We start from the raw sequence: 18837 nt of genomic DNA on the forward strand, positions 1-18837 counted from the left end.
ACCTATTCTTGGGAACAGGGCTCTACAAAATTTTATAACTTGGTGGGTATAATGCCAAATTACCCTCCAATATGGTTGGATCAGTTCTCTGCTCCCCTAACTGTGTATTAGTGGCCCTATTTTTTTCTACATCCCCTCCAACATTGGTTGTTTTGCTCTTTTTTTTCCCCCATTTTAGCTATACTGGAGGGTGTGAGGTGATGTCCCAGAATTCTCTGGGTTTGCATTACTCTAGACAGAACTGAACCTGGGTGGAGAGCTTTGGTCAATGCATAGCTGCCTGAGATAAAATTTTCCTATACTTTCCCAAGCCTCCCCTTTCCTAAAATCCCAAATAAACGTACCTTACTTTCTATCGAGTCTACCTTCTAACCTTCCTTTTTCCTATATTTTCCCTCCATTTCTCCCAACCACAATTTCTTCATCCAAAAATTGTCTGTTTCTATTCAATTATAAATTGGAGGATTGCTCTTATTCTTATAAAGTTGGCACAGTTCTCAGTATCTTTTGGATATAATGCCTCTTCCTCTAGGACCTTCTATCAAATTCCCCCCTCCCCCACTTGATTTCTTTCTAATCTTGGCAAGATTTTTTTTTTCTGTACAAAACTTTCTCAATTTGATGTACTCAGAATTGTCCATTTTATATTTCATAATGCTTTTCATCTCTTTGGCTTATAAATTCCTTTCTTATCCACATGTCTAATAGGTGATATGCTCCCCATTCTTCTAAATTACTTATCATATCTCCTTTTATATCTAGTTCAGGTATCCATTTTGATCATATCTTAGTGGAATCAACAAGGTAACCCCAGAGGGCAGGATTAGCAATTTCACTTTGTTTGCTGAGCCCCACAGTTTATATCCCCAAGGATACCACTAGAATCTGCAGACACAGTAGCTGTGTGTCCACCAGAGATCGCTCCCTATCCCACAGCTGGTGACTAAAGGAGTGGACATCACAGGATCTAATGTCACCAGCCCCTAAGGGCAGGAACTCAAGCTTCACTGAGAACAAACTAGGGACTTTGGAGTTTAGAGGAATGTGGACTAGATCCTTACTCTATCCTAGGCTGTGGCAGCAGGAGAGGAAGAGTTCAGGAAGTAGCATACAATGGTGAATGTGGTTGTTGAGGGGCTGAGGCTCCATCACCTATGGTCAGTCTTTTGAGAGTGGATTCTTTGGTTGTTGCCACAGGGGGAGATCAGCTGTCTGCTTGTAATAGCAATAGCAACTCTGCCCTAGGACTAAGGTTGGAACACCTGAGGTCATTTATGGACTGGGGTTTTAGTGGGGGACCAGGAGTATATCTGAACTAGGACTCTAAAAACTGAAATAACTCACTAAGTCGAAGTGAAAACAGACACACACACAAATTCTGAAATCTGAAGTTATATCTCTTTTTCTTTACCTTTTTTTCTACCTTAATTCCTTCTTTCCTGTTTCTTTTCTGCCTCCCATTGCAGCTGATCTCCAATTGAAATGATTGCAGATTAACGTGATTGTAATGAGAAAAAAAACCCGGTTTTTAAAAGTTATCAAACATAAACAAGATTAACTTCATTTTAAGTGGTTTTGATAATCATGCTCAACTTTATTGACAATTTCAACATGAATTCAAATGAATATTCATTTAGCATTTTTTATCTCCTCTTCATGCTCTGTTTGAAAGGTTTTGCCTTTTTTCCTCCCCTAATCTCCCTCCTCCTGCCCTCTTTTACCTCCGGTCCCCTCTCCTGCCTTCTCTTCCTCTCCCTCCTTCAAGTTTCCCCCTCCTTAATATCCTCCTCTGCCTTCTCCTCTACCTCATACTTTCCCTCTCCCTCCACATCCTCCCCTCACCCTTCCCCTCCTATTTTTCTCCCCACTCACTTCTGCCTCCTTTGCTTCCTCCTTCTTCTACTCCAACTATAAACAAAATAAGCTGGATTCACTTTTATATATGTATTTATATATGTGTTATGTTTTATTTTATATAGAACAATAATATAATACATAATTTATTATAAATATGCAATTAAAGTAATATGTATACACTTATCCAAGAGAAACAAATTCTCACATTAGCTCTGTCCAAAAATCTTTATCTCATTCTTTTAATACTCCTCTCTACCATCCTAACCAAGAAGAGAGATAATATGATACAAGGCATGAATTATCATGAAGTACATTTTTCCTTGTTCATCATGTTTGAAAAAAAGACACGTATTGCTTACACACTAAAGAAGAATTCACTGAGGTAATAAAGTGAAGAATGGTATGTTTCAATGTACATTCAGACCCCATGGGCTTCCTCTCTAGCAGTGAAAATCCTTTTTAGTCATGAGTCCCTTGGAGTTGTCCTGGAACTTTTGTCATATTGCTAATATTTAAATCATTCTCAGTTTTTCATGGTAAATTAAATGTTATTGTTTTGTTATTCTCCTGGTTCTATTCTCTTCACTTTGCATCACTTTATACAAATCTTTTCAGGGTTTTATCATCTTCATTCTCATTTTTTATGGCAAAACAATATTTCATACTACAACTTGTTCAGACTTTATGTTCATAGGGTTTGATAATTTTACATAATTATCCATTTCATCAGGAGTTTGAATAAAGAGAAAATAATTTTCAAGTCTTTGTAATTCAATTCTCACTGAGAATCTCCCATATTAATTAGCATAATTGACCCAGGAGCACTTTCTCCTTTACGACAGCACAGAGAGAAGTAAGGGCGAAGAGGCCCTTCAAAGGCTATTTCTGAGAAATTAGAAATTAAAGATCCATCTACAGCATCATAAAATGCTATATGTCTTTTATCATAATCCAGAAAAATACCCAATTTTTCAATAGGTTGACTTCGATGAATGCTATATTGAGAATTCCAGAGGAAGCAATTATATCCAGATCTAAAGCTTTCTAGGGTCAATAGATCCTCAGATAATGAGGAGAGTTGCCCTTTTCTCCTGACTGAATCTTTACAGACTCCCACTTCCCACTCTGTTTTATCTCCTACTTTCACTTCCCAATAGTATTGGCCTAAAGAGAAGGTCTGGGCCCCCAGTACAGCAAGAGCAACATCAAATCTTTCCTTATTGTCAGGAAGGTCCTGTGGGACATCTCCATACTTGACACTCTTCAGATCTTCAGACAGGATGAGATGTGGATTGGATGATTCAGGATCAAGACTTATATCACTCTGGAAACTCATGAGCATCTCTCTCAAGCCAATGATGGAGCTGGTGTTCCAGGCAAGGGAAGCAACCTCTGGTTCTTGAAGGAGCAGCTCCTCATTCCTTGCCAAAGTGTCCTTCATATCCAGGAGCATTTCCAAGGGCTCCTTGTCCAAATTCTCCTCTAGTTCTAATTTCATTCTTTCTAGATTTTGAATTTGTTGTGACAGTTTGGCCTTGTTGAGCTCCAGTTTTTCCAAGTTGTTTTTATATTGCTGGTCCAGTGTTTCTAGATAGAGCTCTTCTTCCTCCCATAAGAAGTCATGCAGTTTCTGGTATTCTACCTTAACAGATACTTTCAAAGTGTATAGATCCTTCTTACAGAGTCTCCCTCTCCTTCTCACTCTATCTAGTGCAACATTATATTCCTCTTCTTTTTGTTGTAAGGTATTCAGGGTGTGCTTGATCTTGTCCTTGCACTTGTGAGCAGCCATTTCCAGGGGAAGGACAGTGTGATCCTTGTGCCCTGGGGCTAATAAACAGGAAGCACAGAGGAGTCTCTGGTCCTCTTCACAGAAGAGCTTCTCTTTTTCCCCATGATGATCACACACATACAGGTCTACCATGCTCTCAAGCAGATGAGGTCTGAGCCTTTTGCCTGTGGTACACAGATTCTCCAACTTCCTATTAGGCACCACATCACTGTCTTCAATGACTCTTCTGCATTCTGGGCAGTTCAATGTTGCATCTGCTTCTTCTCTGCACCTGAGAAGACAGACTCTGCAAAAGCTGTGGCCACATTTGACAATCACTGGATCAGTGAAGTAGCCCAGGCAGATAGAGCAAGTCAGATCTGCCTTGAGGTTTTCAATTAAGTTTCTTGCATCCATGTTCCTAGGCTTCTGATTCCTTCCTTCTCAGATATTCCTCCAGCCTTTACCCTTGGGGTCTGGCAGCAAAAGATGTCAGGACTGAGCTCTTGGGGTCTTTTTATGTTCCTGTCTAGGGTTGGCCCCTCCTTTGACTCCACCCACAAAAGGTGAGAACTTTCATGTTTTGATAGTGCTTCAGTCTCTGCTCCAGGGCTGAGTTCTCACCTTGCTTCTTATCCCATAATTCAACATTACTATCTCTTCAAGAAGACCTCTTTTCTTCCTATTACTATTATCAAACCTCCCCCTCCACAATTTACCCTGACTTTTCTGCACCCTCATTCTTTGAATTCTTCCCTTGAATCCTTTCTCCAAAGCTGAGATCTCCTGTGTTGGTCAGTGCTTCTATCTTTGTAAAAGAAAAGAGTTCTCAACTTTTCCTTTTTTTGTTTTAAACTACAGTAATGGACCAGAAAATTCACACTTGTGTTTGTTCACTCATAGGCACTTTAGACTAAAGTTGTCTTGCACATTCATCCTTCTAGGCAGTGGGGCTTGCATGGAAATTATCAGCTTTTTATTTGGAGGTAAAGGGATAGCATTGATATTGTTTTAAAACAACTTCTTTGATGTGATAGTTCTCTAAGAAGATTCAAAGGAAGCTCTACATGGGGAAAAAATATGGAAACAGAAGGTAAAAATAAAAACTTATTTTGTAATATATTTTGTCTCTTTCCTAGCATTTATTCATCTGTTGGTCTTATTTAATATCATTTATTATTATAAATATTATATGTTATATATATATATTATATATCATATTTAATATCATGTTACTTGAGACTGCTATGCTCCTCATTTTATCTTTGAGTCTCATTCAGGGCCATCACATTTTTTAAAAAATTTAATCTATTTTTATCCCACATTTTACAAAACCAAATCAAACAAGCATTCCCATATGCAAAAAAGAATTCTGCTGATAAATGAAATCATAAATCTCTTATATGTTTACTTACTTTCCTTTACATCTACTATTAAGAAAAGATTTTAGGTTTTTGGTTCAAAAATTTAAGTCCCGCAAAACTGCCTTTTGCTTTGGAATTTGCAGGCAGTAGAAGTTACAAGGCAAAGTTCTGTGGAATGTTGACATAGTTTTGGGGGGGCTAACTGTCTTTCCTGAGTGCTTTGACCCAGTGGAGGTTTGCAAAAGAGGAGATTTTCCCTCTGGACCTCTTGGCATTTTCCAGTGCCATTTTGGGAATACCAATATCAACATTTAATGACTGTGTGACTGTGATTTGAGAGATACTACCAATTGAGAAAGAGGCAAAGAAGATCTTTCTTTCCTGGTCTTTGTGATCCAGACCATGTGAAGACAAACTCTTGACTCAAGCTGGCCAGAAGCCATTTTGGCCCCCTAGGTTTCCAATCATAGCCCTTGGGCAGATCTGCCACTGCAACCACAAGCAGATACTTGATCTCACCTCCTGGAAACAACCAGAGGGTCCACTCTCATGGGAGACAACATAGCTAATGGTGCCTCAGTTCCTCAGAACCATATTCAATGCTGTGTGCTACTTCCTAATTCTTCCTCTCCTACTGCCACAGCCTAGGATAGAGTAAGGATCTAGTCCACATTCCTCTAAACACCAAAGTCCCTAGTTTGTTCTCAGTGAAGCTTGAGTTCCTGCCCTTAGGGGCTGGTGACAATAGATTTTGTGATGTCCACTCCTTTAATCACCCACTGGGGCAGGGGTAGAGAGGGATCTCTGGAGATCAGGTTGCAGACACAGCTACTGTGTCTGTAGATTCTAGTGGTATCCTTGGGGATATAAACTGTGGGGCTCAGCAAACAAATTGAGATTGCTAATCCTGTCCTCTGGGGTTACCTGGTTGATTCCACTAAGATATGATCAAAATGGATACATGAACTAGATATAAAAGGAGATATGATAAGTAATTTAGAAGAATGGGGAGCATATCACCTATTAGACATGTGGATGAGAAAGGAATTCATAAGCCAAAGAGATGAAAAGCATTATGAAATATAAAATAGGCATTTGACTCAAAGAAATCATCCAGGAAAGTTGTTCCAAAATCCTAGAATCAGAAGGTAAAATAGAAATGGAAGGAATCCACCAATCACCACCTCAAAGAGCCCAAAGATAAAAATGCACAAGAGCATCATTGGTAACTTCCATAGCTCCCAGGTCATAGAGAAAATAGTACAAAGGAATAAGAAAAAACAACTTCACCACTGTGGCTCTACAATCAGAATAACATAAGTCATAGCAGCTACAACATTCCAAGAATGCAGGACAATGAATATAGTATGTTGTAGAATGAGAGAATTGGGCTTACAACCAAGAATAACATCCAGAAAAGATAAGCATATTTATAAAAGTTTAATGTATTTAAAGAACTAAAGATATTCAATCATTTCAGCAAAAAAACAAAAACAAAAACAAAAAAAACTCAATGTCAATCCAAAATTTTATTCATTAGAAACATCCAAAGGTAAAGAAAATAAGAAAGCAAAGTAAGAAGTAAGAAAGTAAAGAAAATAAGGAGTTTTAAAGGTCAAATTGTGTGATTCCTGGAAGGGAAATGCCATCAATAGACCTTGTGAATGACATTATTATCTGGGTATTTTGAGGGGGTATTTATGAATCAGAGACTTCAGGTCAATAAGGTTGTGATGGAATGAGCTGAAATGAAAAAAAGAATAGACCAGGAGGAAGTAGAATAGGATGACTATCTCATTTGGAGGAAGAATGAGTGAGGGAAGTGTCACAGAGAATGAGAGGAGTGGATGGATGACTGGCAGTATTAGAACCCTACTTAGGCCTGGGATAAAGAGAGAACAACATATATAATTTGGAGTGTAAAAATCTTCTTTACATACAGAGAAACAGGAGGGAGAAAGGATGGGATAATGGAGAGAATAGGTGTCCCATTGGTGGACTAAAGAAAGTGGAGAAAAAAAGGGAAAGGAGGGCAAGGGGTTAAAAAAGGAGATGAAAGAGAGGGAGTTGACTTAAAGGGCAGTACCTATCATGAGGAAGGGAGGTAAGATGAGGGCATAAGAGAGTCTTAGAGGACAAGATAAGGGAGGAATTTTCATACATCAAGGAGGGCATGGTTGAGGGATGAAGAAAGAATTTTTTGAAAGGTGTATAGATTAAGAATTAAAAGGTAAAGGGGAAGAGACAAGAGTGAGACCTTTGGAAATGTGAGCTAATTTAAACCTAGGAGAACAAGGGGAGATGGTAAGGGAGGATTTGGGGGAAAGAGCATGCATTGAAAAGTATTGTTCAAAGGAAAATGGATACCTGAGGAAGGATACAGCAGAAAGAAAGAAAATAGTTGAGGAATGGAATTGATGGAAATGCACAGATCTTAACTATGATATTGAGTATAAATGGGATGAATTCAATCATGGGGGAAAAAAGCAGATAGCAGAAAGAATTAGAAACCAGGACCTTACATTAAGTTGTTTACAAGAAGCTCACTGAAAGTGAGAAACACACATAGAGTGAAGATTAGGGCTAGAGAAGAATATATTCTGTCTCAGATGATCCAGAGAATGTAGGGGTAGTAGATCTGATCTCTGGCAGAGTTGGGGCCAAAATGGGAATATTTGGAAGGAATAAAAAGGGTCACTATTTTATGTAAGGAAGTACTATAGATATTGAAGCATTACCAATATTGGAGCTGTCTGCACCAAGAGTTATAGCTTCCAGAAAGGAGTTAAGGAAATGAATAGTATCTGAGATGAGTTGAATATGATGATTATCTGGTCATCTCCCACATATCTGCATGAGGGTAGGAGTTGATCTAAGCCTGATCATACACATAATCCAAACATTGATTCTGGTGAGATAATAGTGGTTTAGAGAGTATAAATACTCTCCAAAATTCTTACTTTTTTCATTTTATTTTTAAAAGTTTTTTTCCATCTTAGAATCAATACTGTGCATTGGTGCCAAGGCAAAAGAGTGGTATGTGTTAGGAAATGGGGGTTAAGTGACTTGCCCAGGGTCACATAGCTAGAAGGAATCCGAGACCAGATTTGAACCTAGGACCTCCCATCTCTAGGCTTGGTTCTCAATCCACTGAGCCACTCTGATGCCCCCAGAAGTCTTACTTCAACACTCAACATACAATGGAGGTAATCCTGTATTAATGAGGGAATGTGGCATTGGAACAAAAGAACCACTAGTATGGCCAAGCTGGAAACACTTGGTTTTGGAAAGAATATGGGACTCACAACAGATTATACCTTCTGCCCAAGGAACAGTCTAGCTAAAGATGGCCCTGGGAATATATGTTAACTGAGAATCAAACAGGTTATGTTGATCAAATTAAATGGGAATCAAACCATGAAGAACCTGACCTAATATTACATTGCTGTGAAGTTATTCTTGCTCATTGAGCTAGGGATGCTATTACCAGGATTAGGTTGTGAGGCTTTTATTGTGAGGCTAAAATGTTGTGTATGTATAAAATTCTCTTGGAAGGTTTGTTTGAAAGAACAAAATAATGAGAGATAACACAGATGCAATGATTCAGAGACTATGATATTTGAATATGATTAGATTTTATTACTTTATTAGAAATGATGAATTTTGGAAATATAGAGAAAATAAGAAAAATACATGTAGAGATAAAAAGAGAAGAATAAAGAATAAGAATAATACAATGGTTACATTAAAAAAAGAGCTACAAAGCAAGGGGAAAAACATATCAAAGTAAAATAAATCTAAAGAGAACTCAAACACAGATGTTTATATTAACACATCATAATCCAGAAAAATGCCCATTTTCACTATAGGCTGGCTCAGAAGAAAGTCATCTTGAGAATTCCAGAGGAAGCAATCACTTCGAGGTTTTCTTCAGGAGATGGTAATTATTCATATTTCATATCTTGGAGCATTTCCAAGGGCTCCTTGTCCAAAGTCTCCTCTATACTAAAATCATTCTTTACACATTTTGAATTTGTTGTGAAAGTTTGGTCTTGTTGACCTCCAATTTTGCCAAGTTGTCTGTGTGTTGCTGGTTCAGTCTTTGTAGATAGAGCTCTTCTTCATCCCAAAAGAATTTGAGGACTTTCCTGTATTCTGAAATAATGGATTGTTTCAAAGAGTATATATCTTCCTTGCAGAGTGCCTCTCTACTTCTCACTCTGTCCAATGCAACATTAAATTCTTCTTTTTCTCGTTGTAAGGTATTTGGGGTGTGCTTGATCTTGTCCTTACACTTGTGAGCAGCCATTTCCAGGGGAAGCACTGTGTGATCCTTGTGCCCTGGGGCTAATACAGAGGGAGCACAGAGGAGCTTCTGGTCCTCTTCACAGAAGAGCTTCTCTTTTTCCCCCATGCTGATCACACACTTACAGGTCCACCATGCTCTCAAGCAGATGAGGTCTGAGCCTTTTGCCAGTCATAGACAGATTCTCCAACTTCCTATTAGGCACCACATCACTGTCTTCAATGACTCTTCTGCATTCTGGGCAGTTCAATGTTGCATCTGCTTCTTCTCTGCACCTGAGAAGACAGACTCTGCAAAAGCTGTGGCCACATTTGACAATCACTGGATCAGTGAAGTAGCCCAGGCAGATAGAGCAAGTCAGATCTGCCTTGAGGTTTTCAATTAAGTTTCTTGCATCCATGCTCCTAGGCTTCTGATTCCTTCCTTCTCAGATATTCCTCCAGCCTTTACCCTTGGGGTCTGGCAGCAAAAGATGTCAGGACTGAGCTCTTGGGGTCTCTTTATGTTCCCCTCTAGGGTTGGCCCCTCCCTTGGCTCCACCCACAAAAGGTGAGAACTTTCAAGTTTTGATAGTGCTTCAGCCTCTGCTCCAGGGCTGAGTTCTCACCTTGCTTCTTATCCCATAATTCATCATTACCATCTCTTCAAGAAGACCTCTTTTCTTCCTATTACTATTATCAAACCTCCCCCTCCACAATTTACCCTGACTTTTCTGCACCCTCATTCTTTGAATTCTTCCCTTTACTCCTTTCTCCAAAGCTGAGAACTCCTGTGTTGGTCAGTGCTTCTATCTTTGTAAAAGAAAAGAGTTCTCAACTTTTCCTTTTTTTTGTTTTAAACTACAGTAATGGACCAGAAAATTCACACTTGTGTTTGTTCACTCATAGGCACTTTAGACTAAAGTTGTCTTGCACATTCATCCTTCTAGGCAGTGGGGCTTGCATGGAAATTATCAGCTTTTTATTTGGAGGTAAAGGGATAGCATTGATATTGTTTTAAAACAACTTCTTTGATGTGATAGTTCTCTAAGAAGATTCAAAGGAAGCTCTACATGGGGAAAAAATATGGAAACAGAAGGTAAAAATAAAAACTTATTTTGTAATATATTTTGTCTCTTTCCTAGCATTTATTCATCTGTTGGTCTTATTTAATATCATTTATTATTATAAATATTATGTGTTATATATATATATTATATATCTTATTTAATATCATGTTCCTTGAGACTGCTATGCTCCTCATTTTATCTTTGTGTCTCATTCAGGGCCATCACATTTTTTTAAAAATTTAATCTATTTTTATCCCACATTTTACAAAACCAAATCAAACAAGCATTCCCATATGCAAAAGAGAATTCTGCTGATAAATGAAATCATAAATCTCTTATATGTTTACTTACTTTCCTTTACATCTACTATTAAGAAAAGATTTTAGGTTTTTGGTTCAAAAATTTAAGTCCCGCAAAACTGCCTTTTGCTTTGGAATTTGCAGGCAGTAGAAGTTACAAGGCAAAGTTCTGTGGAATGTTGACATAGTTTTGGGGGGGCTAACTGTCTTTCCTGAGTGCTTTGACCCAGTGGAGGTTTGCAAAAGAGGAGATTTTCCCTCTGGACCTCTTGGCATTTTCCAGTGCCATTTTGGGAATACCAATATCAACATTTAGTGACTGTGTGACTGTGATTTGAGAGATACTACCAATTGAGAAAGAGGCAAAGAAGATCTTTCTTTCCTGGTCTTTGTGATCCAGACCATGTGAAGACAAACTCTTGACTCAAGCTGGCCAGAAGCCATTTTGGCCCCCTAGGTTTCCAATCATAGCCCTTGGGCAGATCTGCCACTGCAACTACAAGCAGATAGTTGATCTCACCTCATGCAAACAACCAGAGGGTCCACTCTCATGGGAGACAACATAGCTAATGGTGCCTCAGCCTCTCAATAGCATATTCAATGCTGTGTGCTACTTCCTAATTCTTCCTCTCCTACTGCCACAGCCTAGGATAGAGTAAGGATCTAGTCCACATTCCTCTAAACACCAAAGTCCCTAGTTTGTTCTCAGTGAAGCTTGAGTTCCTGCCCTTAGGGGCTGGTGACAATAGATTTTGTGATGTCCACTCCTTTAATCACCCACTGGGGCAGGGGTAGAGTGGGATCTCTGGAGATCAGGTTGCAGACACATCTACTGTGTCTGTAGATTCTAGTGGTATCCTTGGGGATATAAATTGTGGGGCTCAGCAAACAAATTGAGATTGCTAATCCTGTCCTCTGGGGTTACCTGGTTGATTCCACTAAGATATGATCAAAATGGATACATGAACTAGATATAAAAGGAGATATGATAAGTAATTTAGAAGAATGGGGAGCATATCACCTATTAGACATGTGGATGAGAAAGGAATTCATAAGCCAAAGAGATGAAATGCATTATGAAATATAAAATAGGCATTTGACTCAAAGAAATCATCCAGGAAAGTTGTTCCAAAATCCTAGAATCAGAAGGTAAAATAGAAATGGAAGGAATCCACCAATCACCACCTCAAAGAGCCCAAAGATAAAAATGCACAAGAGCATCATTGGTAACTTCCATAGCTCCCAGGTCATAGAGAAAATAGTACAAAGGAATAAGAAAAAACAACTTCACCACTGTGGCTCTACAATCAGAATAACATAAGTCATAGCAGCTACAACATTCCAAGAATGCAGGACAATGAATATAGTATGTTGTAGAATGAGAGAATTGGGTTTACAACCAAGAATAACATCCAGAAAAGATAAGCATATTTATAAAAGTTTAATGTATTTAAAGAACTAAAGATATTCAATCATTTCAGCAAAAAAACAAAAACAAAAACAAAAAAAACTCAATGTCAATCCAAAATTTTATTCATTAGAAACATCCAAAGGTAAAGAAAATAAGAAAGCAAAGTAAGAAGTAAGAAAGTAAAGAAAATAAGGAGTTTTAAAGGTCAAATTGTGTGATTCCTGGAAGGGAAATGTCATCAATAGACCTTGTGAATGACATTATTATCTGGGTATTTTGAGGGGGTATTTATGAATCAGAGACTTCAGGTCAATAAGGTTGTGATGGAATGAGCTGAAATGAAAAAAAGAATAGACCAGGAGGAAGTAGAATAGGATGACTATCTCATTTGGAGGAAGAATGAGTGAGGGAATTGTCACAGAGAATGAGAGGAGTGGATGGATGACTGGCAGTATTAGAACCCTACTTAGGCCTGGGATAAAGAGAGAACAACATATATAATTTGGAGTGTAAAAATCTTCTTTACATACAGAGAAACAGGAGGGAGAAAGGATGGGATAATGGAGAGAATAGGTGTCCCATTGGTGGACTAAAGAAAGTGGAGAAAAAAAGGGAAAGGAGGGCAAGGGGTTAAAAAAGGAGATGAAAGAGAGGGAGTTGACTTAAAGGGCAGTACCTATCATGAGGAAGGGAGGTAAGATGAGGGCATAAGAGAGTCTTAGAGGACAAGATAAGGGAGGAATTTTCATACATCAAGGAGGGCATGGTTGAGGGATGAAGAAAGAATTTTTTGAAAGGTGTATAGATTAAGAATTAAAAGGTAAAGGGGAAGAGACAAGAGTGAGACCTTTGGAAATGTGAGCTAATTTAAACCTAGGAGAACAAGGGGAGATGGTAAGGGAGGATTTGGGGGAAAGAGCATGCATTGAAAAGTATTGTTCAAAGGAAAATGGATACCTGAGGAAGGATACAGCAGAAAGAAAGAAAATAGTTGAGGAATGGAATTGATGGAAATGCACAGATCTTAACTATGATATTGAGTATAAATGGGATGAATTCAATCATGGGGGGAAAAAGCAGATAGCAGAAAGAATTAGAAACCAGGACCTTACATTAAGTTGTTTACAAGAAGCTCACTGAAAGTGAGAAACACACATAGAGTGAAGATTAGGGCTAGAGAAGAATATATTCTGTCTCAGATGATCCAGAGAATGTAGGGGTAGTAGATCTGATCTCTGGCAGAGTTGGGGCCAAAATGGGAATATTTGGAAGGAATAAAAAGGGTCACTATTTTATGTAAGGAAGTACTATAGATATTGAAGCATTACCAATATTGGAGCTGTCTGCACCAAGAGTTATAGCTTCCAGAAAGGAGTTAAGGAAATGAATAGTATCTGAGATGAGTTGAATATGATGATTATCTGGTCATCTCCCACATATCTGCATGAGGGTAGGAGTTGATCTAAGCCTGATCATACACATAATCCAAACATTGATTCTGGTGAGATAATAGTGGTTTAGAGAGTATAAATACTCTCCAAAATTCTTACTTTTTTCATTTTATTTTTAAAAGTTTATTTTCCATCTTAGAATCAATACTGTGCATTGGTGCCAAGGCAAAAGAGTGGTATGTGTTAGGAAATGGGGGTTAAGTGACTTGCCCAGGGTCACATAGCTAGAAGGAATCCGAGACCAGATTTGAACCTAGGACCTCCCATCTCTAGGCTTGGTTCTCAATCCACTGAGCCACTCTGATGCCCCCAGAAGTCTTACTTCAACACTCAACATACAATGGAGGTAATCCTGTATTAATGAGGGAATGTGGCATTGGAACAAAAGAACCACTAGTATGGCCAAGCTGGAAACACTTGGTTTTGGAAAGAATATGGGACTCACAACAGATTATACCTTCTGCCCAAGGAACAGTCTAGCAAAAGATGGCCCTGGGAATATATGTTAACTGAGAATCAAACAGGTTATGTTGATCAAATTAAATGGGAATCAAACCATGAAGAACCTGACCTAATATTACATTGCTGTGAAGTTATTCTTGCTCATTGAGCTAGGGATGCTATTACCAGGATTAGGTTGTGAGGCTTTTATTGTGAGGCTAAAATGTTGTGTATGTATAAAAGTTCTCTTGGAAGGTTTGTTTGAAAGAACAAAATAATGAGAGATAACACAGATGCAATGATTCGGAGACTATGATATTTGAATATGATTAGATTTTATTACTTTATTAGAAATGATGAATTTTGGAAATATAGAGAAAATAAGAAAAATACATGTAGAGATAAAAAGAGAAGAATAAAGAATAAGAATAATACAATGGTTACATTAAAAAAAGAGCTACAAAGCAAGGGGAAAAACATATCAAAGTAAAATAAATCTAAAGAGAACTCAAACACAGATGTTTATATTAACACATCACAATCCAGAAAAATGCCCATTTTCACTATAGGCTGGCTCAGAAGAAAGTCATCTTGAGAATTCCAGAGGAAGCAATCACTTCCAGGTTTTCTTCAGGAGATGGTAATTATTCATATTTCATATCTTGGAGCATTTCCAAGGGCTCCTTGTCCAAAGTCTCCTCTATATTAAAATCATTCTTTACACATTTTGAATTTGTTGTGAAAGTTTGGTCTTGTTGACCTCCAATTTTGCCAAGTTGTCTGTGTGTTGCTGGTTCAGTCTTTGTAGATAGAGCTCTTCTTCATCCCAAAAGAATTTGAGGACTTTCCTGTATTCTGAAATAATGGATTGTTTCAAAGAGTATATATCTTCCTTGCAGAGTGCCTCTCTACTTCTCACTCTGTCCAATGCAACATTAAATTCTTCTTTTTCTCGTTGTAAGGTATTTGGGGTGTGCTTGATCTTGTCCTTACACTTGTGAGCAGCCATTTCCAGGGGAAGCACTGTGTGATCCTTGTGCCCTGGGGCTAATACAGAGGGAGCACAGAGGAGCTTCTGGTCCTCTTCACAGAAGAGCTTCTCTTTTTCCCCCATGCTGATCACACACTTACAGGTCCACCATGCTCTCAAGCAGATGAGGTCTGAGCCTTTTGCCAGTCATAGACAGATTCTCCAACTTCCTATTAGGCACCACATCACTGTCTTCAATGACTCTTCTGCATTCTGGGCAGTTCAATGTTGCATCTGCTTCTTCTCTGCACCTGAGAAGACAGACTCTGCAAAAGCTGTGGCCACATTTGACAATCACTGGATCAGTGAAGTAGCCCAGGCAGATAGAGCAAGTCAGATCTGCCTTGAGGTTTTCAATTAAGTTTCTTGCATCCATGCTCCTAGGCTTCTGATTCCTTCCTTCTCAGATATTCCTCCAGCCTTTACCCTTGGGGTCTGGCAGCAAAAGATGTCAGGACTGAGCTCTTGGGGTCTCTTTATGTTCCCCTCTAGGGTTGGCCCCTCCCTTGGCTCCACCCACAAAAGGTGAGAACTTTCAAGTTTTGATAGTGCTTCAGCCTCTGCTCCAGGGCTGAGTTCTCACCTTGCTTCTTATCCCATAATTCATCATTACCATCTCTTCAAGAAGACCTCTTTTCTTCCTATTACTATTATCAAACCTCCCCCTCCACAATTTACCCTGACTTTTCTGCACCCTCATTCTTTGAATTCTTCCCTTTACTCCTTTCTCCAAAGCTGAGAACTCCTGTGTTGGTCAGTGCTTCTATCTTTGTAAAAGAAAAGAGTTCTCAACTTTTCCTTTTTTTTGTTTTAAACTACAGTAATGGACCAGAAAATTCACACTTGTGTTTGTTCACTCATAGGCACTTTAGACTAAAGTTGTCTTGCACATTCATCCTTCTAGGCAGTGGGGCTTGCATGGAAATTATCAGCTTTTTATTTGGAGGTAAAGGGATAGCATTGATATTGTTTTAAAACAACTTCTTTGATGTGATAGTTCTCTAAGAAGATTCAAAGGAAGCTCTACATGGGGAAAAAATATGGAAACAGAAGGTAAAAATAAAAACTTATTTTGTAATATATTTTGTCTCTTTCCTAGCATTTATTCATCTGTTGGTCTTATTTAATATCATTTATTATTATAAATATTATGTGTTATATATATATATTATATATCTTATTTAATATCATGTTCCTTGAGACTGCTATGCTCCTCATTTTATCTTTGTGTCTCATTCAGGGCCATCACATTTTTTTAAAAATTTAATCTATTTTTATCCCACATTTTACAAAACCAAATCAAACAAGCATTCCCATATGCAAAAGAGAATTCTGCTGATAAATGAAATCATAAATCTCTTATATGTTTACTTACTTTCCTTTACATCTACTATTAAGAAAAGATTTTAGGTTTTTGGTTCAAAAATTTAAGTCCCGCAAAACTGCCTTTTGCTTTGGAATTTGCAGGCAGTAGAAGTTACAAGGCAAAGTTCTGTGGAATGTTGACATAGTTTTGGGGGGGCTAACTGTCTTTCCTGAGTGCTTTGACCCAGTGGAGGTTTGCAAAAGAGGAGATTTTCCCTCTGGACCTCTTGGCATTTTCCAGTGCCATTTTGGGAATACCAATATCAACATTTAGTGACTGTGTGACTGTGATTTGAGAGATACTACCAATTGAGAAAGAGGCAAAGAAGATCTTTCTTTCCTGGTCTTTGTGATCCAGACCATGTGAAGACAAACTCTTGACTCAAGCTGGCCAGAAGCCATTTTGGCCCCCTAGGTTTCCAATCATAGCCCTTGGGCAGATCTGCCACTGCAACTACAAGCAGATAGTTGATCTCACCTCATGCAAACAACCAGAGGGTCCACTCTCATGGGAGACAACATAGCTAATGGTGCCTCAGCCTCTCAATAGCATATTCAATGCTGTGTGCTACTTCCTAATTCTTCCTCTCCTACTGCCACAGCCTAGGATAGAGTAAGGATCTAGTCCACATTCCTCTAAACACCAAAGTCCCTAGTTTGTTCTCAGTGAAGCTTGAGTTCCTGCCCTTAGGGGCTGGTGACAATAGATTTTGTGATGTCCACTCCTTTAATCACCCACTGGGGCAGGGGTAGAGTGGGATCTCTGGAGATCAGGTTGCAGACACATCTACTGTGTCTGTAGATTCTAGTGGTATCCTTGGGGATATAAATTGTGGGGCTCAGCAAACAAATTGAGATTGCTAATCCTGTCCTCTGGGGTTACCTGGTTGATTCCACTAAGATATGATCAAAATGGATACATGAACTAGATATAAAAGGAGATATGATAAGTAATTTAGAAGAATGGGGAGCATATCACCTATTAGACATGTGGATGAGAAAGGAATTCATAAGCCAAAGAGATGAAATGCATTATGAAATATAAAATAGGCATTTGACTCAAAGAAATCATCCAGGAAAGTTGTTCCAAAATCCTAGAATCAGAAGGTAAAATAGAAATGGAAGGAATCCACCAATCACCACCTCAAAGAGCCCAAAGATAAAAATGCACAAGAGCATCATTGGTAACTTCCATAGCTCCCAGGTCATAGAGAAAATAGTACAAAGGAATAAGAAAAAACAACTTCACCACTGTGGCTCTACAATCAGAATAACATAAGTCATAGCAGCTACAACATTCCAAGAATGCAGGACAATGAATATAGTATGTTGTAGAATGAGAGAATTGGGTTTACAACCAAGAATAACATCCAGAAAAGATAAGCATATTTATAAAAGTTTAATGTATTTAAAGAACTAAAGATATTCAATCATTTCAGCAAAAAAACAAAAACAAAAACAAAAAAAACTCAATGTCAATCCAAAATTTTATTCATTAGAAACATCCAAAGGTAAAGAAAATAAGAAAGCAAAGTAAGAAGTAAGAAAGTAAAGAAAATAAGGAGTTTTAAAGGTCAAATTGTGTGATTCCTGGAAGGGAAATGTCATCAATAGACCTTGTGAATGACATTATTATCTGGGTATTTTGAGGGGGTATTTATGAATCAGAGACTTCAGGTCAATAAGGTTGTGATGGAATGAGCTGAAATGAAAAAAAGAATAGACCAGGAGGAAGTAGAATAGGATGACTATCTCATTTGGAGGAAGAATGAGTGAGGGAATTTTCACAGAGAATGAGAGGAGTGGATGGATGACTGGCAGTATTAGAACCCTACTTAGGCCTGGGATAAAGAGAGAACAACATATATAATTTGGAGTGTAAAAATCTTCTTTACATACAGAGAAACAGGAGGGAGAAAGGATGGGATAATGGAGAGAATAGGTGTCCCATTGGTGGACTAAAGAAAGTGGAGAAAAAAAGGGAAAGGAGGGCAAGGGGTTAAAAAAGGAGATGAAAGAGAGGGAGTTGACTTAAAGGGCAGTACCTATCATGAGGAAGGGAGGTAAGATGAGGGCATAAGAGAGTCTTAGAGGACAAGATAAGGGAGGAATTTTCATACATCAAGGAGGGCATGGTTGAGGGATGAAGAAAGAATTTTTTGAAAGGTGTATAGATTAAGAATTAAAAGGTAAAGGGGAAGAGACAAGAGTGAGACCTTTGGAAATGTGAGCTAATTTAAACCTAGGAGAACAAGGGGAGATGGTAAGGGAGGATTTGGGGGAAAGAGCATGCATTGAAAAGTATTGTTCAAAGGAAAATGGATACCTGAGGAAGGATACAGCAGAAAGAAAGAAAATAGTTGAGGAATGGAATTGATGGAAATGCACAGATCTTAACTCTGATATTGAGTATAAATGGGATGAATTCAATCATGGGGGGAAAAAGCAGATAGCAGAAAGAATTAGAAACCAGGACCTTACATTAAGTTGTTTA

General features: G+C 38.3%; 1 protein-coding gene across 1 annotated transcript; it reads right to left on the reverse strand.

The window, feature by feature from the left end:
* Nucleotides 1-2635: 2635 nt before the first annotated feature.
* Nucleotides 2636-4045, reverse strand: LOC130455965 (probable E3 ubiquitin-protein ligase TRIML1). Its single transcript, XM_056808507.1, has one exon. The coding sequence runs from the start codon at nucleotides 4043-4045 to the stop codon at nucleotides 2636-2638; it is 1410 nt and encodes a 469-aa protein (XP_056664485.1).
* Between the last annotated feature and the right edge of the window lie 14792 nt (nucleotides 4046-18837).

The sequence above is a fragment of the Monodelphis domestica genome, chromosome 8 (assembly GCF_027887165.1).
Source record: "Monodelphis domestica isolate mMonDom1 chromosome 8, mMonDom1.pri, whole genome shotgun sequence".
Taxonomy (NCBI): domain Eukaryota; kingdom Metazoa; phylum Chordata; class Mammalia; order Didelphimorphia; family Didelphidae; genus Monodelphis; species Monodelphis domestica.